Below are 25,557 nucleotides of genomic sequence, written 5' to 3'. Positions count from 1 at the left end.
GCACTTGAATGTTTGGCTGGCCAAATGTTTGTTTGTTTTAATTCAATATTGTTTTATATTACAGACATGCCTCTGAACAGAAAACCCACACCATATTTGGTGAATTGTATCACATACTGTACGATATTTTGCAGTGTTTCCCAACCAGTCTGTTGTGAACTGCAAGTGGGCCGTGGGTTGCATAGTGTTTTCTCAATTGCAATTAAAATGCATGAAATTGATGGCTGCTGAAGACTTGAGGTCCAAAAATCATGCAACAATAAATCTATGGATCACCATGCCAAGTAAATTTCATGCCAAAGGTGTTGGGAGCTACCAGTCTATAGCACAATAATCACTTTACATTGTACTTGACACTTGAAGGTGTGTTTCGTTCCCCCACTCCCTGACAATTGTAGATTATTCCTGGGAAGAAGAAAGGGAGGGAATTATCCATAGGGGAATGGTTCCTAAGATTTTATTTTCCCCAGTAAAGGGATCATGCAGTAGGATTTTGCCTTTCCTTAGGAAGCATACCTGAAATGATAGTCACGTCCTCTTTTGTACTGCTTATGCTGTATCTTCTGGCCCTGCTGGCAATCCAGTAATGTGTACAAAGTAATCATGAGCCAGTGTTGGTGACCAGACTAACTGTGATAGGTTGATCCTAGTCAAGAAAGTGTGTGGTGGGGGAGAGAATTGGACTAGACTTAAATGGTCAATTGTTCTATGGCACAGTGACTTAATACAATCACTGTGCAGTGGGAGCCACAGAAACTAGGTCACTTTGAAGTGACGAATGTCAATGACTGCATTCAAATATTGTGTTCTCTATAACAACCCTGGTTTGTAATCCTGGTTAGGAAGAATGACTCAAGCTACAGTTGGCTGGTTTGGGTGTCATAGCAAATAGTGGTTTGACAAACCAGGAAATGTTCTATTAAGCTAGGAGGCAGGAACATGGACAGGGCTCATTGCTAATCCTCCAAACAATGACTGGCGCATTGGGGAACATGACATCAAAAGGAACATTGATTCCAAGGCTATTTAATTTTCAACAGTCGATAGCTTGAAGATTCTTAAAAAGCATGATGCATTTTGAACCATTCATATGACCCAATTCCTCATGGAAAAGCTTACCACTCTAGAAAGTTTTATGCTTGCTTTTATTGGAAAGCTTCAAGGATTCCAATTTTGCAAAACACGAAAAGTAAGAAACACAGACATGAAGAACTGTACAAGACAACACAGACAAGAGATAATGAAGGTGTGCCCTGTTCACATTAGAAAACAACTTCCCACAGCAAGCCATATAGGAACAATATAGGGGTAGGAGCATATCATTCTAGCTACTGGGCTCAGGATTGCAAGATGCCAAATAATTTAAGGAAGGGCAGCTGCTCAAACTATTACAGTCCTAAACTAGGACCCAAATCCTGAAACACTAATAGTAAAAAGGTAAAGGAAGGTAAAGGACTCCTGGATGGTTAAGTCCAGTCAAAGGCGACTATGGAGTGGGACATTCATCTTGCTTCAGGCTGAGGGAGCTGGTGCTTGTCCACAGACAGCTTTCTGGGTCATGTGGCCAGTATGACTAAACCACTTCTGGTGCAACGGAACATCTTGATGGAAGCCAGAGCACATGGAAATGCCATTTACCTTCCCGCCACAGCGGTACCTATTTATCTACTTGCACTGTTAAGTTGGTGGAAGCTGGGACAGAACAACGGGAGTTCACCCCTTTGTGGGGATTCGAACTGCCGACCGTTGGAGGTAGTAATTGGAATTTTAATTTGGGCTTCCATACGGTTATGAGCATCATTTCAGTGTAGTATTTGTTCCGGGGTATTTGCACTTGTCACCATTCCTTCCCCCACCTGTGTTCTTCTATTCAAACGAGTGGAGGAAGTAGTATAGAATAAGAATCCAGTTACAATCCACCCAATCTAAAATATCTTGACTTAGATTTTATGGCGCAATCTCTTTATAGTTGAAACACACAGGAAAGACGACTGACGTCAATCATCTTGATAGGCTAGTGAGTCTTTTGAAACAGTTTGTCAGCGGAACACTTTTTAAGCAAGAGGTGATTGCAGCATACAGTGAAATTATGTGCTAAGGGTTGTGCTCAAAGACACATCAACTGACTAGGCATTTTTGCCCACAGTCCTTGTGCAATTCACTCACAACACAGAGAGAAAGATCACAAACACTGTTTCATTTAAATTGCATATCTTTTGGGAACTAATCATTTTTTTGCCCTGAAGCCACCATGAAGGCATTTTAAGCTGAAAGGTGGGATATTAGCGTTTTATAGAAAAGAAATGTTACTCTCTTAGCCCTTGCACGATTTAATTGCTACATTTCCAATACTCGTGAGGCTGCAGTCCTGTGTGCACTTAGGTGCTAGCTCTCTCCATTGCCCCTCTGGCATAGTTCAGAGCCTCATCTGAATGGTGGAGTACTTGGATCAGCTAGCCAGTCTTGTTTCAAACAGTTCAAACACAAGAAACATACAAGTTGTTTGTTTTCAGTATTGCTTATTCAGAGGTATACTTCCCCTGAACATGGAGGTTCTATTTTTTATTTTCACTTAGGGCTATGGATAGATCTCTCTTGAGTGCTGATCCAAGTGTTCAAAGGTACAAGTTTGTTGCTGCAACATCAAGCTTCCGAAGAAGATTGCCATTGAATTTTATTGTAGTTCTTAATAAAGAACACATATTTAGAGATTGTGGTTGTGATGTATATAAACACAATATCTGTGCAAAGCAGAGTTCAATAACACAATTTATTGATAATGTTTGCGCACAAGGTACTTACTGTACTTTGATTATATAATTCTGGCAGTAAAGATGTTCACTAATCGCTGAAAGCTTTGACAGTAGCTTTTGTTACTCTGTTCAGCAAAATCTACGTATTTCATTTGGGCAGCTTTGAGAAGTTTCATGCAAGAAAGATGCATGTAAATATGTGAAAGCCTCCATCTGAAAACAGTGCATATTAAAAGTTGCCTAATCATAAAATCAGTTGCCTCAGTAGTACTCCAATGTAAGAACTAGGAAGATCAGAGCAACATTTCTGCTTTCTCTGGTGGAAAAGATGGGGGGTTGCTCAGTGGGATCTATTTAATGTCACCAGCATCTTCATCATCAAAACATGTCATCTGTGGTCATTTGCACTATTCTGTTGGACCATCTACTTTTTAAAATAAAAGCCAAATGATGCCCAGGATTAATCCATGATTATACCCTGAAAGAACAGCTAGCAGGCAAATAATGGGACTACTTATCCATTATGTTCAATGTTCAAAGTATGCAATTAAGGGAAATTAATTCATCATTGATATTTTTTTAATAGTGAGATTTAATCTTGTAGCTCAACCATGAGATATTGCAACTGTGGAGAGGGAGTGAGGAGAAGAATTAAAATAATTATCATTGACATTAATACACAATAGCTTGTTCCATCATGATGCATTTTAAGGTAATGTCAATGAGAGGGGAAACCCTCTGAAATAGTATGTACCCACTTAGTAAAATTTTGTTGAAGAACATGGACGTCTGATGGGTTACCTGAAAACACTGTAAATAGGGGTTGTTTGGGTTGTGGTTTTTTAAGCACTTCATGCCTTGACATTCTGTTTCCACCATTGAGAGATACTATCTACCCAAAGCCAATCATCTTGCATCAGGGCAACAGCAGATTTTGCTACAGAATCCTGAATAAATTCAGTATCAAACTGAACCTAATAATTGCAAACACATGTTTTATCCCTTTATTTGTCTCATTCACACATAGAATGGGGATAGGTGTTTTTTGGTTTTGCATTGAAAATGTGCATATGTTTGAAGGAACTAAACTCATGCCTCTTCATGTTCTTAGCACTGGGAAGAATGTGGAGTTAAGGCTGTGAAATATTAAGTTTTCCTAACCTGTGTGCCCCTTTCTAATGTGAAAAATGAGTTCCCTGCTTTACATGAGAATGGGGTTGACACAGGGACAAAAATATGGCTATCTTTGTTGTGTTGTGTTTGGCTCTCAGAATACAGCTGCTTCAGTAGGTATAACTCTGGGAAAAACCATGCATTATAGTTAATTCAAGTCTTCTGTCCCCCCCCCCTTAATTTATTAGAGATGAAGGAAGAAGAACTATTATCCTAACAACAGTATATGGGGAGGGGAGGTTTACTTCTTTCCTCCCCCAGCTGTGATCAAGGTGAAAAAACCCCTCCCTTAATGCAGCTATGGGACTTAATAAATAGGTCCCCTTTGGCATCAATAGTAACTTTCTTACTTCCTTTTTACTAAGCACCATAGTCACAGGGTGTGGGGGTGGTGGATGGGGGACAGCAGAATTTCCATGTCTATTGTGGCTGGGGAATGGAGGGATAAACCTTCCCCACCTTCTCACTGTAGTCTGTATAACAATTTGGCCAACGCAAAGCAGAAGGCATAGGTGCATCCTATGCACTAAGTGTGTTATATACTCTGTCCCTGTGTGTTCAACTTCAGAGGCCATGCCCCAGGTGGCTCATGTCAGCTGTGGCTTGGTGAATGTCTATCAGGGGAAAGGCCTTTTCAGTTGTGGTGTTCATCGAGTATAAAATGCCCTTCCCAGGGAATTAAATAGGTTCCAGTATTATATGAGCCCAGCTATCATATGGCTCCAGGCAACAGGCTAAATCCTGAGTCGCCTTTTGGCTAGGTTGAAAGTTGGATTTTTATTCCAGCTTTGTTTGCTGCTTTCTGTGTTTTGGCTAATTGCTGTGGATTTTATGGGTATTATTTGATTGTATTTTCTTTTGATTTTTTGTTTACTTGTTTCAGTGATGTGGTGTCCAATGCCTTGCATTGTTTTGTAAGAAAGGGGTGTGTGTGTGTGTGTGTGTGTGTGTGTGTGTGTGTATGCATGCATGTATATTTAAGTTATGGGTATTTGAGAGCAGAGCTTGACATCTCTACATGTTTGTTTGCTTGTGGAATTAATCACAATGCAATCTCAGGGTAGGTCACATCACAATACACTAACATAAAACCAAATAAAAATACTGCACAAGCAGACATTTCACTTGCATAAAAGAAATGTTTGCAGCTAATGTTGAAAACTAGCAAGTGTTGGTGCTAGGCTGGGGGAAGAGTGTTTCAAAATTGAATTGCCACCACTGAGAAGGCCCTATTAGAACTTCCAGCTGCATTGGCTTCTTTTGATGATGGCATAGCCAAAAGGAGCTACTTTATATGGGCAGGAGAGTATAGAAGGAGATGCTGCTTTAGGTAGCAAGGTTGCAAACAATTAATAGATTTATCCGTCAGGGCATCTTACATTGGGCTAGATAACAAACAGGCAGCCAGTACAGATATTGAAGAACCAGCGTTAGGCTGTCTCATCCAACCATACTTGCCGCAACTTTGTGGCTGCATTTTGCAATAGCTGCAACTTACAACCCTTCATCGAGGGCAGCCCCACATAGAGTGCATTACAATAACCTTAACCTGAAGGACATTAATCATTGTGGCCAGACTATCCCTATCTAAGGATGACCGTAGCTAGTAAAATATAGATGTAAATGGATATCATCACTTGTGGCCAGTTAGGCCTGCACTAAAGGTGAAATCAGGGGGTACACCCATCCTATGCACCTTCTCCTTCAGAGGGAATGGAGTGCTGTGCAGAGTAAAACACTCCCCTAACTTCTGGACCCCCAGAATCTCTTGTCGAGATATCAGTTTCAGTTTATTGGTCCTCATGCTGCCCACCATCTGTTTCAGGCACAAATTAAGCACCTGGAAAGCTTTCCTTTTCTCCAGTGGAAAAGAGAGACAGAGCTGGGTGTTATCAGTATCACCATGCCCCAAATGCTTTTTTAAAAAAATGATATTTTGCACAGGTGTCAAGATAGATCTACAGGACCGCACAGTGTAACTGCCAAGGGACCAAGCTGGAAGTCCTCATCCTGGAACTGGTTCTGTGGGTATGAGTAGAACCACACTGGTACCCATGCCTTCAACTCCCAACTCATAGAGCCGGTTCGGAAAGTTTGTCGTATCAAAGGTGCTGCATAGAGTTCAGGGAGAATTGGAAGGGCTGTCTTAAGTTAGTGTGGAATAATCACAAAGTTTACTTGTATGTGTTACTCGTGTGTAAGGCAACCCAGAGGAGAACAGGGAATGTGGCTACACCCATGGTCCCATAGTCATGCAAACTAGCCCTTAGTTTACAGAAGAGTTTATGCAGTAGCAGCTACCTGCTTAAGCATAGGTACACCGCCACTGGGAGTCTGTATTGCATGGAACACCTGTTCACAAGCAGCTGCTTACTTTGCAAGCTTTTTCTGTTGCTTGGACTTTGGAGGTGATGCTACTTGATGCACGTGACGTTGACAGAACCATCGTATGACAAATCTTATTTTTAGACTATAACCCTAGATATGTTTATCTGATAGTAAGCCTGCGCTATATATATTGTTTTTGAGTTAGCACGGTTAGGATCATGCGGTTTGTCAATGGGGTTGATATGCATTCTAGGGTTCCATGTAAGATTCTATGGGAGGAAGAGATCTGTACACCACTCATAAATGACACATACTGGAGTATTTGTGTAGTAGAGTAGATAGGGTGCCACTTTCCTTTACCCCATGAATTCTTTGCAGGAGAAAAGAGAAAAGTGTTGCTAAAAGCTAGACTGGTCCATTCACTTGCCATCCCTCCCAGTGCCCACAAGCGATAAGATGTGATAGGCAAGTTAGCATTGCTGCATTCACTCCTTGCTATCTTGTGAATAATTCCCCATCCAAGAAAAATAAAATAAATGAATGATGCTTTTGACTGTGCTTAAAAAAAGCTACTTGTCAAAACTTACGCTTGCAGGCTGTCTCCTACAACCTTCTGTGCCGTGTAGGAACAGGATAGCAAACGGGTAGCCCAGGCCTTTATGGCAGTGACTCTGTAAGGGAGAAATCTAGAAGGCATCCACCTTTCAGTGCCATGCAAGCCCTCCCCCTCCCCCTCTTTAAGCCCCAAGGCCATTCTCCTTTCTTCGCTGCATAAGAAGAGAGGAACATATGGCCTAGAGTCACTATAGATCACATAGGTTTGTGATGGCAGTGTAGAACTGCAGCTGTTTGAGTGCAAGAATGCCCAAACATGTATTCAACTTACAAACATTTGGCAAGTGTTCAGAAAAAGAGCGTAATCTGGTTTCATCTAAGACTCATCCCCCCACCCCGCTCTGTTCTACATCCCCATGAAATAGTGTTTGATATCTGATCACAATTTAATAGAAGTGACAGAGAAAAAGTGGGGGTAGGGGGGTGAGAAAGAGAGAGGGAAGTGAGTTTTGGGAAGTCCAGCCAAAGGGACTTTCCACAGAAACGTTTTCCCTATCCTGCTTTTTAAAAAAATAAAAATAAAATACTCATTTCTTTTAACAGATTGTACCATTCAAGGTCATTTACCTTTCTCGTTAATTAATTATTCATTCAGAAAGCCACCACTCATCCCATTTTAATCTTAGTCATATCTGTAATTAAGCTTAAACATAATAGTTTTGGAGGTGGAAAATATATTTTCCACTCATGTTTTAAAACCTGTATGTGTGTTTGTACGTGCCTGTGTATGTAAAATTAAAGTGCAGCAGTTATCTAGCTGAAAACAATCGTTTTCATTGGTGGAGAAAAGTTTCATAATATATGAGAGTAAATCCCCTCCCCCTTTTAAAGTGCATTGATAATTAATCTTTTTTTAAAAAGCAAACAAATAAATGTAATTCTGCCTTAATTCATGGTTTCATTTTCTCAGCTAGAATTTGGTTACTAGTGCATTTTTTTTTTTTAATGAAAAGGTATCATGTGCACTTATATGACAAAAACAACCAAATCTGAAGGAAAGGGGATGGGGGGGGGGGGAGATTCATACATGAAAGACACAATTTGCATTCAGTTCGTCCCCAGCTTTACAAAGAGGATTTTGGAATGAATCTGGCATTGGGAGTCTCTTGTTGAGATCGAGTTTCCTGCTGTGGAATGTGCTTTGACCCGAATGTGGAACTCTTACTTGGGAAAGTGAGTGTGTCAGTTGTGTTTGTTGTAAGCTGTGGAGGATTATAGAGACCATCACTAACTAACACAGGTATCATAATGATTGGGTATGTAGCACCTGCAGTTAGCAGATGATGCTACAGTATTGACCAATTGCCTTGGGGTAGTATTCTTCAGGTTACCTTCTTCTTGTCTTTTATGAAGAGGACCTGGAAGCTTAGCCATGTTCTCATAGGGGTCCTTCTGCAGTGCCTAGTAATGTTGAGGCAGAGATCTGCCCTCTTGTATGACATGCACACTGGTGTGCATCAATAAAGAAAGAAAGAGAATGAGGATAATTTGAGATTATTTCTGTCTGCATAGATTACAAATGGTGGTAACTGCTTCAAGATGACCAAAGCAATCACTTGGAACCAAAGAGCCCATGAAATGAATTCTGCTCACAAGAACCTATCACTGGCAGAATACAGGGAAGGTGATTCTTGCTAATTCTCCCTCCCTCTTGTCCCTCCTGAAAACAGGCTCTGGGAGATTGAGGGACCCTTTGTAACAGTATGAGAGGTGCTGTTCCACGAGTTTGCTGTTCCCTCTGAAAATGGAATGAGCCCCTTCCAATAGTAGAAAGGCAGCTCAAGATCTAGTTTCTCTTTACATTTTCCAATTTCACCTTTTGAATTTAAAAGTCCTCAAAAAGCCATTTCAATTAATTTTAAAAGTTTGAAAGAGAAATAAAATCTGAGGCTCTTCTTTGTGTGTGTGCCTCATCCAATAGAGGCTCGGAGGATGGCAATGCAAGAATGGGTCTTTTCTGTGGTGCCTCCCCATTTGTGGAATGCTTTCCTTAGGGATGTTCACCTGGTGCCTTCATTACATAGCTTTAGGCAACAGGTGAAAACAGTTCTCTGTGATCAGGCCATTAACATTTGATGGCCTTTTAAATATGTTTGTGGGAGGGGGTTATTGGTTTGTTTTTGTTTTATTGTTTATTTTGTTTTCTCATTTTGTATTTTTATGTTGTGAACCACCCTGTGATCTTCAGATGATGGGAGGTATACAAATTTAATAAATAATATATTTTTAAAAAAGAAAGGTGTGCTGGTTGCAATTAAAAGCCCAAGTGAACGAGCCAAACTACATTCACCTGGCACTTAAAAGATAACAAAGGCATCTCCAGGTAAATGTATCCGGGGAATTAGCCACCAACCTTATTTCAGAAGGTGAGGGCACATGGAAAAGTAGCTCTGAAGGTTATCTGAGTTGCTGGGCACAATTTATTTGGGTGACGTCAATCCTTCAGGCTGCTTAGCATGTTTTAGATAGAACCAACCATTTAAATTTAGTCATAGTATGCGTAAGACTGGTTTTTGGTTTGGATCGTGGCAGTAATTTTTAATAAAGATTTGTGCCCCCACCCCTCTTCAACCTGGACCCTTGGAACTGCACAACTTGTTTTGCATGTTCAAGGGAGTTTTTAGATTTTCTTGAATATTTACTGCATATGCAAATGTGTACAGGGTTTCAAAAGAAATTTGTGATATGGGATTCTGGCATTCAAGCGGAGGAGAGATAATATTTCTGATAGCTTGGATGCACCTAAGCCTATTTCTGTTAGGTTTTGTAACATTTTCTTTATCTTGACTGCATATTGGTGGTACACAGTGATATCCTTGAAATGATAGCAGGTGCAACCCTTGTAGCCTTATCAGAGTACAAGAGAGAAAATGGGCATCTCAAAAGGTTCACTTCCGAATAAATCTACAGTAGTAGATTTATTAGCTATAAAATGTTTTATTCACTTTTTTAGGTTCAGAAAGTCCAAATGTTACGTGGTGGCCTCATGATTTCCCAGTCTTCTCTTTCCTCAACTACAAGATGTTAGCACTGGCTGAACAATAGTAAATGCCTGTTGTTCTATTTACAAGTATCTCAGAATGAGTAGATATATATTTATCTTGGTTCTCCCCAGTGGAGTACTTAGAGAAGTCCCCATAAGAGCACGTAAAAGGATGTTTTGTTGCCTCAGAAGAATGACTTAGCTGTTCCAATGAAAAACAAAGGCTTAAATAAAGGCAAAATTAGAGGCGCTTATGTGACAAACTGGAGGGGAGATCCAGCAGTGTTTTGTGGTAGGCATTTACTTGGTGCAATTGCTAGCATGCCTGATTTATGTATATTCACATATTGTAGAATGCACGTTTGTTGCTTTTTGTATACATTTCAAAGTGTTTTTAGACTGCATCATCTTGTTTGAAGCTACAGTTCTAACAGTCCTGCAGTCCTAGTCTCACCCTACATCACTGGGGCTTACTTTGAAGTAAAAGGAACGCAGGTGGCGCTGTGGTCTAAACCACTGAGGCTCTTGGGCTTGCTGATCAGAAGGTTGGTGGTTCGAATCCCCACGACAGGGCGAACTCCCGTTGCTCTGTCCCAGCTTCAACCTAGCAGTTCAAAAGCATGCAGGTGCAAGTAGATAAATAGGTACCGCTGCAGTGGGAAGGTAAACGGCGTTTCCATGCGCTCTGGTTTCCGTTGTGGTATTTCGTTGCGCCAGAAGCGGTTTAGTCCTGCTGGCCGCATGACCCGGAAAGCTGTCTGTGGACAAATGCCGGCTCCCTCAGCCTGAAGCAAGATGAGTGCCGCACCCCATAGTTGTCTTTGACTGGGGTCCTTTACCTTTTGCCTACTTCGAAGTACACTTCGGTGGTTGTGTTTTTTCTGGGAGTATCACAGGCCCATAGTTTACTACCTTCACGATTCCAGCATGCCTTGTAATTTTGAAAACTGAAATGCTTTGCCCGTAGAATCATAGAATTGTAGAGTTAGAAGAGAGTACGAGGGTCATGTAGGCCAATCCCCTGCAATTCAGGAATCTTCTGCCCAACACAGGACTCGAACCCACAACCCTGAGATTAAGAGTTTCATGCTCTACTGACTGAGCTATCTCAGCATTGAAGTTGTGGACTGTGCTAAAGGTAAAGAATAGCAACAGTTCCAACTAAATTGAGTCAAATAGTGGATTTGTACCATTTTGGTTTCCAATTATTTCTGACTTGTTCCCAGTTACATTAAAACTTTGTGTTGAGGTACAGAGACAAGAAACAAACAGCCTGATAGGAAATACCATACTGTGAATATATTGAGAGATAATTGGTTAATTTTTTATATATTCTATCAGCTTAATTGTTGCTTATATCTGACTGTTAAGATATGTAGCTCATTCCAGTAGGTGCCCCATACTTAAATGTAGTGTGTCTGATTTTGTATCTGAATTCCATACATTTTATAAAACATGTATTAGTAAGAGGTTGGTAATACTTAGTCGTTGATTCTGGCTTGATCTCTTGACTTAGGAAATCTGCTTCTTCTCGCAGGATACTTATGAAAGATTTAAAACTTTGGTGGGGGAAAGTTTGCAATATTTATTTTTAACAGTGTGCAACATATTCTGAACACTCCATCCCCCCCTTTTTTTGGTCAAAAGCAAAAAAAAGTGGTCAACAGGGAAATAAGCTTATCAGCTGTTAATTATCTACCAAACAATTTGTGATTTTAATGCTCTGCAATTTTCAGAGTTGTGTGGGGTTGCTTTTTTTATCTCCCTTTTTGCAGTAAGTTAGAAAGTGAAGACTACCACATAAAATTATGATAGTAGCTGATGATGCACTACCAATTTACCAGTTGCACATCTAGGAAAAGAAACGAATATACATCCCCAAGAAGAAGAAAAGTTATATTTGGATTTTATTTTTATTTTACAAAGTATTTTCCAGCTCATGGGTCATATTTGACCAACTGCTTTCAGACGAAGACATGGCACTTTGTTGAGCTATTTAAGAATCAAAAAGACTGTCTTAATTTAAAACAAGGAGCCTTTGTTTTAGTTGGTGACTGCCTTGTGAAATTTTTCAGTTCTCAGCGGGTTAACCAGGGAACAGGGGCAGAGTCATAATTGGCCTATTTAGGGTGTTTTGCATGTGAATGGTGTGTTAGTGAAGCATTACTAAGTCTGTTGTGAGTGACATGGTGATTAGAATTTAGATTAGGGAAAACACATTCTGTACTTTATCAAGTACAGTAATTAGTTCAGTCAGTAAAAGTTGATTACAAGTAACGATAAAGTTAGATTTTTGGTACTTAATTTTAAAATTTCTTTATTAAATGGAAAATTTCTTCATCATATAAAATAAATGGTAGTATCTGCACCTGTTTTATTGCATACCAGAAAAAAATTAAAAGAACAATGTGTTCAATGCAGAGTATAATCAGGGGATTTATATATTATGGGTAAGTTTCAATGTAGTTATAGCAAATAGAATTTTTAGAAAATGTTAGTCTTTGCTTTTTCCTTGTTATTGCACTGAGATATCATTTCTTCTGGCTTAGCTATAGCTATTGTCCATTCATAAGTACATTTCATATTTGTGGATGTTCACTGTCTTACTTAATAAAATAGATGCTGTCGAAGTACTTTGCTGCAACGTCTTCTATCCACTCGCTTTAAGAGTCAGTCTCTCCCCCCCTTAGCAATTTAGCAAAACACTAGTTCATTTTTGCATTGTATACTATTATTTTCACATCACAGATGTTATACCTGATTAACACATTTTATATTGTATTTTTAAGTATTTGCTGTGTTTCCTATTTAGTTCTATTTAACACATGCATTTTTTCCATTATTGGGTAAAATACCTACTCTTGTATGACGAAATGATTTTGTAGCAACAGGGTGATTTTTAAAATACTGATGAACACAACATATTTTGTTCGCCCTGTAAGTTTAAAACAAAACAGGTGGGGAGGGCGAACTTTACTTGATGTAGCTCCAAAAGAGTTCATATGTTCAACTGTTATTTCTTTTCAGCAATAACAGTGGAAGGCTATTGTAAAATTTCAAAGCATTCGCTTGGCCATCAGAATACGTATTCCGCTGAAAAGAAATCACTTGCCTCAGAACTATTTTTGCCATATCTGAAAATAAAGTATTTTTTGTGTTAGTATTCCAATTTGCCAGTCACAGAGCCTTTAAAAAAAAAGAAAGTGTGTGTGTATTATTTGAATCAGCATAGAAAGGCAAGCAAGGGAGAAGTTAGATATAACAATACTTATTTTTCAAAAATCTTTTAGCAAAGTCTCCTCGGAGGTGACATGGAAATGGGCAACCCAGGCGCTCTCTCACCCACCAAACCTGGCTCTCAGTACTATCAGTATTCTAGCAATAATCCGCGAAGAAGGCCTCTGCACAGTACCTCTGTGGGTGAGTTACTTTGTGCCACTTTTCTCCACATTTCTAAAAGGAAACTTAGACTGAACTTCTGTCTTGCAAGTAATTAATAATAAATGCTAGCTCAGTGCTGAATCTTAGACTGGAGGGTGTGAGCCTGCAAACATACATCTTACAGCCACACTTGTCTTCTTCTTTCAGAAGTACAAACAAAGAAAGTTCGAAAGGTTCCTCCAGGTTTACCATCTTCAGTAAGTACTCCTTGTCTGTCTTACCGTTTACGGTTCCACTGGTTCCTTTGATTAACATGTTTTCAAATGAAACAGATTCCTATCCTAAACGTTTTTTTGTTTGTTTTGGTTTTCTCCATCATCATGCCGGCAGACAAAACAGAGAAGTCTATAAAATTCTGACCTGTGGGAATAAAAAGTTTTGGTGGGTGTTGTTGCATTATTATTTTTTAGTGTATATAAATAGAACTCTGAAAAAGTGCCTCTAGTTTGGGTAGCTTTACCAGTATGCGGTTCCAGATAGAATACGCATTAGCTTCACGTGCGGGTTAACTTCTTTGTCAGTATTATGATGATTTATGGATTTGCATGTTAAAAGAGATTTGTGGAGAGGGATTTATGAAACATTTACATGGGTCTCAGCCCAGAATAGAAGGAGGACGTCTTCATTTTCCACTGAAGTTTTTGAATTAGGACTTTGAGCATACCTGCACAAATAGCTTTCTCAGTGTGTGTGATTTCCAGGTGTCAAACCAGTTGACTCCAGGTGTTACCAAAGGAATTATGGGCTATGGTAATAAATGAAGTCACATTTAATACCCTGATTGTCGTCCCGTCCCCCCTTCTTTTTAGGAAAGTGTGTGTGTGTGTTTCTAATCAACTACCTGCATATATTTAGGCTGTGTTTGCAATAAAGGCTATATATGCTTTTTCATATTATAATGCCCTTGCGTTCATGCAGCAAATAATTGGCTCATGTATGAGTTGGGTTTTGTTTTGCGTTCTTTTAAAAATAAAAAATGCTGATGTGTAAAAAAAAGTATGATCTGTTTTAAAGCAGCTGCCATATTGATTAATTTGTAGATAAGTAACAACAATGCACCGTAGTGCAGCAGAGCGACAAATACTTTTAGATCAAAGAATTAAAAATATTTGACTTTGCTACTGGTAGTAGTTATATTGTGGAGATGTGTATTATGGGAGTGGGGGGTTACAAGGGAGTGCAATCAAAAATTCACCAACATCAGAGCAATCCTACAGGTTTTTCTGAGATTACTTTGGCGTACCATTTATTAATGTGATCATAAATTAGATGGACTTTCAAATCAATAGCAAAACGTTCATATTATAAAACTAGTACTTTTAATTTCCGTTTTTGCTATTGTCATATCAGTAAGTGACTGAAGCTAGGAAAGGAATTAAATGAACATGTTTAATTAATATAGCAATAGTGATATGGGTATGTGAACCCTTGGGCAGACTTCTGACAGTACTTGAGAAGTAAAAATAAAAGTTGACAACAAAAAAAACTTTGCTATTTTTCACTAACAGAGAGAAAAAATGAGGACAAATTTAAAATTAGATTGCATAAATGTTTCTTGCTTTGTTTCTTTAAAGAAATCATGGATTTTTTTACAATCCTAAGGATTTTGGGTGGTTCACTTTTACTTAATGGCGTCTTTACTTGAAACTTTCACTTCTAATAGCTTTTATGAGAACTCAGATGATAAATACATATTGGTGCTTCTCACATTTTGAAACAGGCCAGTACGTAATGTGGCTGAGTATACCTTTTAAGCATTCTGGAGTAGCACTTAAACACCTTTTTCTTTTTTTCTTTTTGGTAATTTGTTATGTCTAGAATGCTTAAATTTTAATAAAATGTAGTGCCGTATTTTCTTCATTTAAAAATACGTACATAAAGATTCCTTTTTTCAGATAAATTCTGATAGAAAAATCACGTGCCTCTGTATTTCTAATGCTCATTTTCTCCCATATCTGTACACTTACTGTGTAGAACCTGTTTGACTGGGACATATTTCCGTTTAGAAAGCTAAACGCATGCAGGGCAGTGAAATGGCTACAACTGTAAAGAAAGAGGACTGCTGTGATGATGTAAAAACATCAGATTAGTTGCCATTTCCATTTAAGGGTTAGAACTCTGTTGTTATTATTTCCCTTGCAGACATTTCAGGCATTTGGCTGTTTCTTTGAACCAAAAAAGTATGAAATAAGTTTAAAACAGAATTAACCAATTAGGATTCCTTAATTCCTAGCAAAATTTGTTCTTTGAGTTACAAAGTATGGATTCCGTAGTTCATCTTGCTTTTTGCACACAGTGAAACCTATTGTTTGAAAGATAAAAACGAGGGAAAAAACAATTTTGCCACAAATGATTTCCTTGAAATTCAAATGACCTGATGCTATTATTGGGAGATATATCAAGTTATCCAGAAGTGTGGGTGGGTGGGTGTCAATTGTTCCTTAACATGTTTGAACAAACAGCTAATCACCTTCATGATCAAAATGTGTTGTGATTTTTTATCAGTAGTTAAAATGCAAAGATTTTCAAAATAGTACTATACTCTATTAAAGGGCAAAATATTTTTTTAAATAATTTATCTTATCACATTATAGTAGATGATGCTATTATGCTGGATAAACAGTACTCATTTATAAATTGACTAAACAGATTATATTGTACTTAGCTGATAGAATGAAAATATTATTCTCTTTCTATTAAAATATGGGTATTAAACTGTCATTGAATATTCATACAATTGTCTATAAAGGGCTTCAGGAGTTGTGTTAATGCACAGATGTCTATGACAAATTTCCATGGCTATATTGAGAAAGAGAAGCGACAGAGAGAGTAAGACAAACAAACAAACAAACAAACAAACAAACATTTTCTGGAAAGGTACTAAGCTCTTTGTCTTTTTATTTCGGGGGGGGGGGGGCTTTCAGAAGTAAGACCACTGGCTTGACTCAGTGTTAAGCAGCTAGCTCCTTCCTGCATAAGCATTTCAGTACTTTGTCACTATGGGCAAAGATAAAGATAATCCCTGGATCATCAGTAGTCTGGGTTATTCTTTGTGGATAAACTGGGTTGTGGGAAGAATCACCTGATCTCAAACTTGGGTCCAATGTTGCTATTCTTCATCCAAGTTTTTAAAACGTGTGCATGTAAGTGGCTATGAAATAATTGCAGATATGAGTCTTGAGACACACACCCGGAAGCTTTTATGAATGGACATGCCTGGTGACTGGGGCTTTCGGAAATATGTTCCTGAACTTGTTCTCCCCACTGCTTTCCTACACACCTGCCATGCACAACATGTAGCGTCCGAACCAAGCCTCAGTTTTGCTGTCTCCTCCTCCTCATCCTCCTCCTATGGATGGAGGAGGAATTGCTTTATTGTTTAGATGGAACAATGGTGACTAGCAATAACATTAATAACTGAAAACATGCTTGCCATTGGTTTTGGGCTATTACATTTCTATACATGTAAATTAGTCCCCAGCTCCCTTCACACAGCTTTTTCATGGCATTGGTCCCAAGGGGCTTGAGCTGTGCATGGATTTTGCGACCATATAAGCACAGGTAATTATGTGGTTCTTTCCCATATGAGCTGCACCTCCCAGCCAATTACCTGCAGCTATAGGGAATTACATAATGGGAAAGATGTTGCCTTGCCTCCCTACTTACGGCTACATGAGAAGGAGACCTCTTTCAATTAACTCCCAAGAAGCGCATTAAGGGCATTCTATGGATGTGAATTATGCAGTCATTCTGAAACAACCTCGGGCGGAAACTTTGCATAGAGCTCCTTTCTTTTTGCTCCTTTCTTTTTGGGGGGCTGTCTCATCAACTAGACCTGCAGTCCTCACAGCAGCCTGATGATGCTAGTCCCATTAATTTCAGCGGCGCATCACTTTGAGGATTAGATTTTACAAGGCAGGGGTGTGGGACTTAGCCATGCCATGTGCCTCCTGCACTGCTCAGGTAACATATAAACCAGACCGTTAAGTGACAAACAGTTACAGAGTTAACAAAGGTACATAGCCCAAACTGCTCTTTACTTGGAAAGTAGTTTTGTTATTCAGCATGAAGGGAAAAGCCCTTAATACATGTGTGGATTGCCCGGGCATGTACTTTCAGCTGAGCTGAATCTTAGCTGGTGTTTGCTTTTACGTCTACCAAGTGTATGCGTGAACCTAAGAATTAATTAATTTTACTCTTCAATCATAGACCATACATTTCAAAAAGGTAACATCCACTTAGTGCAACAGGCATCATATTCTTTCTGTGCCATTTACCCATATACACGGGGACTCCGGAATTTTGTGCCCTCACAGATGAGTTTATTAGATGTAATTAAAGGCTTCTTTTGAACTAAGAAAAAACAAAAAAGAAAGAGATAAAAACTTTGGCAGTACTCACCAGGCAGGGTGTCTCGATTCTTGGCAGCTTTTTCAACTGTTTATCTATCCTAAACAGGGACTAAATTTAGAATGAAAGGTGTGTTTTTAGCTTCTTCAAAGCACTGAGTTTATTTGAATTTTTAGAGGGAGGGGTGGAAATCAGAGAGCTGATCTGGAACAGTTAACCATGTGCAGAAGTTTCCCACACACATTCCACACCCAAATGTCTTTTTTCATTTTCTGCCCCAGAAAATTTAATAAAGATCTTTGTGATCTGGCTGTATTGTATTTATATGAAAAGACTGTCCAGGTGCAGAGATAAGATCGCGGTATTTAAATAGCACGGAAGACCATAACTGTGTTTTAATTAATAAACCCCTTAATGTTAAAAGACTTTGAGCATGAAGTCATGGAATTTCAATAACGGGATAATACAAACAAACAAACAAAGCAAGATCCTAACATGGAACATAATGTGTGAAATGCTCAGAACTGAAACTGTACAGTAAAATGCAACTGAACGTTATGAAATTTAGTCTTCAGGTGCAACAGTTGGAAATAATCATCTGAAAAAAAGAAATGGATTACAGTATTGTTTCTCTTTTTCCTCTCTGCTCTCCATAAAATAGTATAATATTGATATCCCCATCTATTTTTAGTCATCTAAAATACAGAGAACTGTTTTATCACAAAAATAGCCAGCCAGCACTGTTCCAATTGGAATATGACATTGCACAATAAATTTCAACTTTCTTTTGGCAGAGCTAATTTTAAACTTCCTTTTGCTCGCTAACCTATTTAAAAGCAAGATTCCAGTCTTCATAATCGCTGAGAAAGTTTGAAAAAAAGTAACATCTGCTCAGTTTTCAATGGCCATTGCCACAGTTATTGGCATTTCCCATGGCTTTCTGTAAATAGCTTTAAGAAATCAACGTTGGAATACACCTATGTTTTTTAAGCAAGTGATCGGTAAAGTTGAAGATTAAGAAAACCTCCCTAAGATAGGAGAGCAGAAAAGAATATCGCTTAAGAATATCCCTCTGTTTATCTGTTGGTTTGAAATTCATGTTTGTTCCTGAATGGTAGAAAGGGGTGGTCTGAATGTATAGGAGGCCACAACTTTGCTGAAACTAAGCATGCCTTGTTCTGGTCAGTGCCTGGATAGGTGTACCACCTTGAATTCCATAATAGAAACAAATTTAAGAAAATTAAACCAATAAAATAATAATATATTTGTGTGCTCTGCATACCCATACAAACTGGGTTGGATGAAGATTTTGTTCCCGTAAGTGGGAGAATTTCTGGAGTCAAGTTATGCTTAGAGGACACTAGTAGATAGTGGGGTTGACTTTTTGATGATTCCCATCAGCCTCCATTTTCACCTCCCACACTGTTGTGGAAGTTTGGGGAGTTGACACAAGCAGCTTTTCCATCCATGGAAGGAAAAGTCTGGGCCCGTTCTATATGTGCCCCTCTGTTTCCCTGGCAATAGTAGCTGGCATCAGAGTTTACTGCCATCATCAGTGTCCCTGAGCGCTCCTATTCTTTTCCTGGTGGGGTGAATAAGAACTGATACTTATATGCGAGAAAATAACAAAAGGGACTTAACCAAGAGAAGATGAACCTCTCTGCTGTTACCTTGGTGTTTGCTTCAAGACACCAGTTGTTGGGGAAGTCTAGTGGGGAGAACACTGCTATGCTCTTGTTCTGCTTCCATAGGCCTCTGGTTGTCCACTGTGACAAGAAGACTAGATGAGCCTTTGGACTGATCCTGCAGGATTCTGTCTACGTTTCCCAATTTCTAGGGGAGGGAGCATGCTGCCCCTCCCTGGCAATCAACTGGAGCCCTCTTTCTATTTATAATAGAGGAGCATTAACTTATATGGTAGAAAGTGAGCAGGTTATAATTAGGACACACTGCGTTTTGGAAACACCCTTCCCAACACAAGTGATCCTTGTGTCTTGAGGAGAGACTGGTTCTGCCACCTCTTTCAGCTGTCTTTGTTATTTTCTCATTGATATCAGTGGGCACTGGGAACTATTGGGAATCTAGGTCATACCTTCCTGCAGACCCCTGCCCTGGGTTCCCTTTGATGGCTTTGCCACGTATTGCAACAAGCACACAAATTCTGTCATCTGGCACATTGATATCTGCATCTCTATAAATACGCAAAATTCTCTACATGTGCAATAAGAAAGCACATGTATGCACACATCTGAGTGGTTGCCATTCTTTCCATTGCCAACCATTTCTGGAATTATATCATGTACTTTTGGCCCAGAATATATATGCATTCTGAATCTGCATGAGATCGCATAATAGTCTGCATAAAAATGGACTGATCAGTGGGATAGATTAAATCTTGTTTTACCATCTGAGATGGCTTAATTGACTAAGAGCACTGATCTTACTAGTTCCAAATTCAAACTTCTGCAAATGAGTTTATACACCAAAGTTGATTTACCCAAGACCCAAGTGGGTTTGGTTCTATTTATATTCGGTATTGCACTTGTGTTTTATTGCTTATAATACAGTGCATGTTTTCTTACAATAGTTTGTAGCTGGGTTTGGTGTGTGTGTGTTTGTGTTTCCAAGGAAGGTCCTTTCATAAGGGACCCACATATATTTGTGGTTGCCATGTAACTGTTCCTACACCAACCTGTGGGAGAGGTAGGAATTTAGTCTTGGACACCAAAATGAGCTTCAAGGCACTGAGAGTGCCTCGGAAGAGCAGTGAGATCATAGAATTGTAGATCTAATTTACACATTCAAAATCAGCTCTACTCCATGGGCCCATGATTGCACTGAGATTGTAATTTGCAAACTGGCTTGTCCAAGATAGAACATGATGATGGAAATCACCACTGAAGTACTCAAGGATAGAGTGTTGGACTCTATTCAAATGTCACACCGAACCATGGTTTGTTTGACATCTGAACACTTGAACCTACTTTTAAAAATGCTGAAGCGAAAGCAGAAAAATCAACTATCAGTGAAAGTACCACTGATAGGATAAGAGAGGGAAGAAGTCCAGGTGCTTAAAGAAAAGGAAAAAGAAAAAGAAACCAATCATGTCGGATGCATTTCATTATTCTACCTCAAGAGGCTGCTGCAACTGTGGAGGAGGTGAAGTTGCTGTACCTCAAGTCTCTGCTAAATCATGGAGATGAGAGTAAACTTTAAAAGTTAAATGCTGATGAGATGGAAAATGAAAGCAGAGAAGCAGCTCTGAACCATGGTTTGGTGTGCTTTCTGAACTAAGCCCTTGATGCATTTAGAAGTTCAAGACATTTCTCTTAATCTTGTGAGCATCATCTGTTCTATTGATTGATTCTTCGTAGAATCCTTAAAATCTCAGTACCTTACATTCCTTTCTTTTTCTTTTAAAAAAGAACTTTCAGTTTTCATTCTTGTAGAGATAAACTTCAAAATGTATCTAATAATAAAAAACCAACTTGCTGTTTTTCAAATGTCATGGCTTCTAATTGCATTTTATTATTCTAGTCCAAGGCAGCTGTTGCTGTTTTGCTTTTGCTTTTGGATATTTACCATGAAAGTATTGACCTTTGTAGCTCTCCCTTTTGAAAATTGTGATCATTTTTGAAATATTAGTCCCTACCTGACAGGTCTTTGAGTCTCCTTCCTCTTCTCCTAGAAGTCAGTGACTGATCTGGAAGGTTAAAGGGCCTCTGCTTTCTGAAAGCTTTCCTTTCCTTTGGACCACATAGAGGCAGGTCTTGTCATCTGGGCAGTCCAGAACCTCCAAACACACTGCCCAGGCTTGCATCCAGAGGAGGTCACTTCGGTGCTGCTAACACAGTGGTTTGTCCTCACCCCTGGAGGCATACTCCATTGTCTCTCGAGACAGACAGAGGTCAACAACAAAATGATGATGAGTCTCTTCAAACTATAGGAAACATACTGCTTAAGTAATACAAATAAAACTGTTTTCAGAATGTTAGAAAGCTCATCTTACAATTTTGCTTATAATTTTGTAGGTGAAATTCATCCATGTTCCAGCTGCCCCTCTCTAGATAGAAGACCATCTGCTTTGTTATGAACTAACTACAGTTTTCAGTACCTCTTCAAAGCCTGCTCCATGCCTGTAGTTCAGTGGCTGAGTATCTTGCTTTGCATGCAGAATGCCCTAGTTTCATCCCCCAGGAAAGACTCCCTACCTGAAACCTTTGAGAGCCACTGTTGGTGTAGGCAGTAATGAACTAGATGGGCTGGCTCAGTATAAGGCAACACCCTATTGCAGTAATCCAGTCTTGAGGTTAGCAAAATGTGGCCAATCTACCTCTGTCCAGGATGTGTTTGTGTACCAGCCTAAGCTATTTGAAAATGCTCAGTGACACTAAGGCCACTCTGGTACCCAAGCTGAAGCTGTGAACACTCCCAAACTCTGAATCTGGTCATTTATGAGAGATAAACCCATCTAGAAGAGCAGGAATGCCCACACCCTCGACATCAATAGCAACTCTATCTTGTAAGGATTCATCTTCAGTTTGCTGCAATTCAACTTCCTCACCTGATTGATTGAAATGTATTGATACTTCCTTCAAGGCAATCTCACTCAGCTGTTTCAGCTGTATGTTAAAGCATGGAGGACAAGATAGAGCCCCCTTGAAACCCTGCAGCATAATTGCCATGGGGTCAAACAGAAGACCACCTTCTGGAATCATCTCTCCAGGGTAGGAATGGAGCCACCGACCCACTGTGCATACAGATCCCAACACCCAGAGCCTATCCAGAAGGATATCATGGTCAATGCTATCAAGCACACCACTAAGAGATCCCAGAGAACCAACAGTGTTGTCCTCCGCTATACCAAAAACAGGTCTGAAACTAGATTGAAACAGATCCAGGTAGTCCTCTGTTCACACAGATATATCCTGTGAATTTCCCCAACTCTGTCCTTAATGAACCCAGCAGTTAAGAATATTTGCCACTTACCCAACGACCCCTGCTAAATCCACCTCACAAAGGGGGGGATCACAATACCCTCTTTTTTGGCAGGCACGCTATCGTCAGTTGCCATGAACGATGGGGTTTCCCTGGAGTTAGAGATGTGCTTTGTGCACCAATTTGCCACTGACCTAGTGAGGCCCCGAGGTAACTTGAATTGGAAATGGCAGCTTGTTCTACCAGTGAATGCCAGTCCTGCTGAGATCCCATTATAGATTTGGTGGAATTTCAGCAAAGGTAGTGGTGACAGATGAGGACATAGCCGACCTACTGTTTCGTTAGAGAGGAATATTAAAAGCAAAGATGGAAGAGGTGTAAGTTCAGTCTAAAGATGGAGTAGATTAACCCAGTGGAAACAAACTCAGCTTTAGAGGAAAGAAAGCAGAAAAGAGAGAGTTGTTCGAGAAAACTGAAACTGAAGGAGGGGAAGAAAACAACTAGTTCCGTGGCTTTGCTCTCTTTTGGAGATGGGGAAACTTTTTAAGAGTGTCCAGTTAGTGTTCTTTGCTAACTCTACAGCAGGGAAGTCTCATGCCACGGCAGTGTGTTGTTGAGCTGTTTGTCGTTTCCCTGTGTTCAGATCAATTAATAACGTGTCGATTAATTTTGTGGCCATGCACCCATTTTTAGATAGGAACCTTCAGACCTGAACTCCACAGCAGCTCCTTTAAATGAAAACTTGTGTCCCAAGGAGTCTTATAAAAAATAAGAGGCTGCAATCTGAAGAAGTAATTTATGTGCGAATGAAAGACTCATGCTTTCTTAAATACTTTCTCTCCAACTTCTCCCACCCTGCCGAAGAAGCAAGCTCTGTTCCTTGGTGGCTTCTTGTCTGCTGAGTTACAAAAACATCCTGACAAAGGCAGACACAGCTGCCGCATGCACAGTACTTTTCCTTTCATGCATGTGACTTCTCGTGAGTCAGGGTCACAGGCTGCAGGACTTGTTGCCTACTATTTGCCCATTGCTGCCTTTTACTACATTGGCTGTTCTGTGCACTCCTGTTTCTTTCTATTGGGGAAGGGCCATGGTTCAGTGGGACAGCACCTGCTTTGTATGCAAACAGTTCCACATTCAATCTCTGGCATCCCCAGGTAGGGCAGAGAAACAGTCCAGCTTGAAAACACTGGAGAGCTGCTGGTAGTCAGTGCAGGTAGTACTGAGCTAGGTAAACCGATGGTCTGACTCCGTACGAGGCAGCTTCCTATGTTCCTATGTAGGCTGTGAAACAGACACCACTTATTCTCATGCGCTTGCTGAGATCGAACATGCAATGTGCCATTGTTTAATATACCTGTGTGATTATATCGTGGGGGCAAACATGCTCCTAGAAAACAGGTTGCAGAATTGCAGTCAGTGAGTGTTGGCATGGGTCACAGATACAGTCTCCCAATTTCTCCCTCTCTGTGTCTGTCTCCTTCACACAGTCTTGGCTTTAAGAGATGCCCTGCTGCTGGAAACCAAAATAAGCGACAAATAACCCCTATGGAAAAAGTGGGAAGGAGGCTGTCGCTGCGAACTTGTATGGTTTAAAAAGTTAGGAACCTTCCGCTTTAAAATGAAGCAATTTGTAGAGGAGACTGTAGATACTACATTGTGTGTTTTGTTGCGTGATGAGCTTGTACTTGTGTGGCTCAAAATAAATAACTAGACCTGGAAGTAGCAGTTGTGACCATTGCATCCTGTTTCTCAGCAGCTACTAGCATAGGTGCATCGCTGTTAGGGCTCTGAGTTTTGCTTAAACATAGACTCCCTCTTCAGAGGAATATAGGTAATGCAGGGAACAGCATTTCTTAGAGGCAGAGGTTTTTGATCGTCAAATATATAGTTCTGTTGCATTCCTTATACTGAAATAGTATATTTCCCAGTACTTTTATGTTTTAGGAAACTATTATATGAAAGGAAACCCGCAGTAAGTTTAAAATATTTCTGATATTTATTTATTTTTGCATCTTACTTAATAATGGGCTTCTCGGAATATGAGCAGCAATGGTGATTTTTAATTCTCCTTGCAGTCTCACGAGAGCACAGGATTCAAGAATTGTTATACTTGTGAGAGTCTATTTCAAGGAAGCCTGAAGTGAAGTCAAACTGCACTTTGTGCCGAACAGCATCTCAGTTTAGCTTTTTAAAATTATATTCCAGTTGTTACTGTGGGGCCCGATCCTGCATAATGTATGTTAAACATCTGTTAAGGAATTTCTCGAAGCTCATGCACGACTTTCTGTACGGCTAGACTTTAGCCCATAAATGAACCAGATCCTGTGCAAAGATCTAATACTGTTGATTCTTTTTCTTCTTCTTAATTATGTGTTGCGGTTGAAACAGAACATACAGTCTTAACCGATTAAAAGAAATGGGAAGTTTTTACGAATGTATGAATGGGGAAAATGGAAATTGTACTGTACAATAATGCACCTTCTTAACTGTACAGGCAAGTGTGAAGTTGTAAGCGAGATGTACACAGCAGGGGCATTTTCTGCTCTCATGGGAGACATCCATAGAATCCCCATTGTGGTTGCATGAGTGTAAGGGAACTTGGCATTTAATCCTCTCTTTGAACTTATCCCCTCCGGGAATGATTTCTAATACAAGAGATTTAGAGATATAAAAATAACTACTTTCTGTAAGCACTAACACCAGATTCTTTTTACTGTGTTTTAAACATTCCTGCTAGACTTTAGCATCTTCATATTGTTGATTGGTGTGAGGCATCATAACTCAAGTGAAGAAGCTATTAAGAAATACTGTTTTTATACCTCCTTGTCTTCAGTTATATCTTCTGGATTTTATTTTTTATATCTATAAAACTTTTTAGGTTACTGTTTATTTGTAACTATTCCAGTTCATTTTGGAATTTCATTATTATTATTATTATTATTATTATTATTATTATATTTTAAAGTTGTAGTT

The 25,557-nt window shown here is 39.5% G+C and overlaps 1 protein-coding gene across 13 annotated transcripts in view; it reads left to right on the top strand.

The window, feature by feature from the left end:
- The window catches only part of TCF4 (transcription factor 4), a 339,468-nt gene that overhangs the window by 193,251 nt on the left and 120,660 nt on the right, over positions 1 to 25,557 (top strand). For 12 of the 13 annotated variants that reach the window (XR_013977605.1, XM_080973481.1, XM_080973470.1 and 9 more), the window contains 2 exons: positions 13,143 to 13,272; positions 13,441 to 13,490. The exons of the other annotated variant lie outside the window; for it this stretch is intronic. Coding sequence is in view for 11 of the 12 variants with exons in the window: in XM_080973481.1 (XP_080829607.1) it covers positions 13,143 to 13,272; positions 13,441 to 13,490 (180 nt within the window). In the remaining variant the exon portion in view is untranslated. The remainder of the gene's footprint in view (positions 1 to 13,142; positions 13,273 to 13,440; positions 13,491 to 25,557) is intronic. 13 annotated transcript variants of the gene reach the window in all.

The sequence above is a fragment of the Podarcis pityusensis genome, assembly GCF_964106645.2.
Source record: "Podarcis pityusensis genome assembly, chromosome: 11".
Classification (NCBI taxonomy): domain Eukaryota; kingdom Metazoa; phylum Chordata; class Lepidosauria; order Squamata; family Lacertidae; genus Podarcis; species Podarcis pityusensis.
Note: the sequence above shows the minus strand (reverse complement) of the source record. Positions and strands in the feature narration are given on the sequence as shown.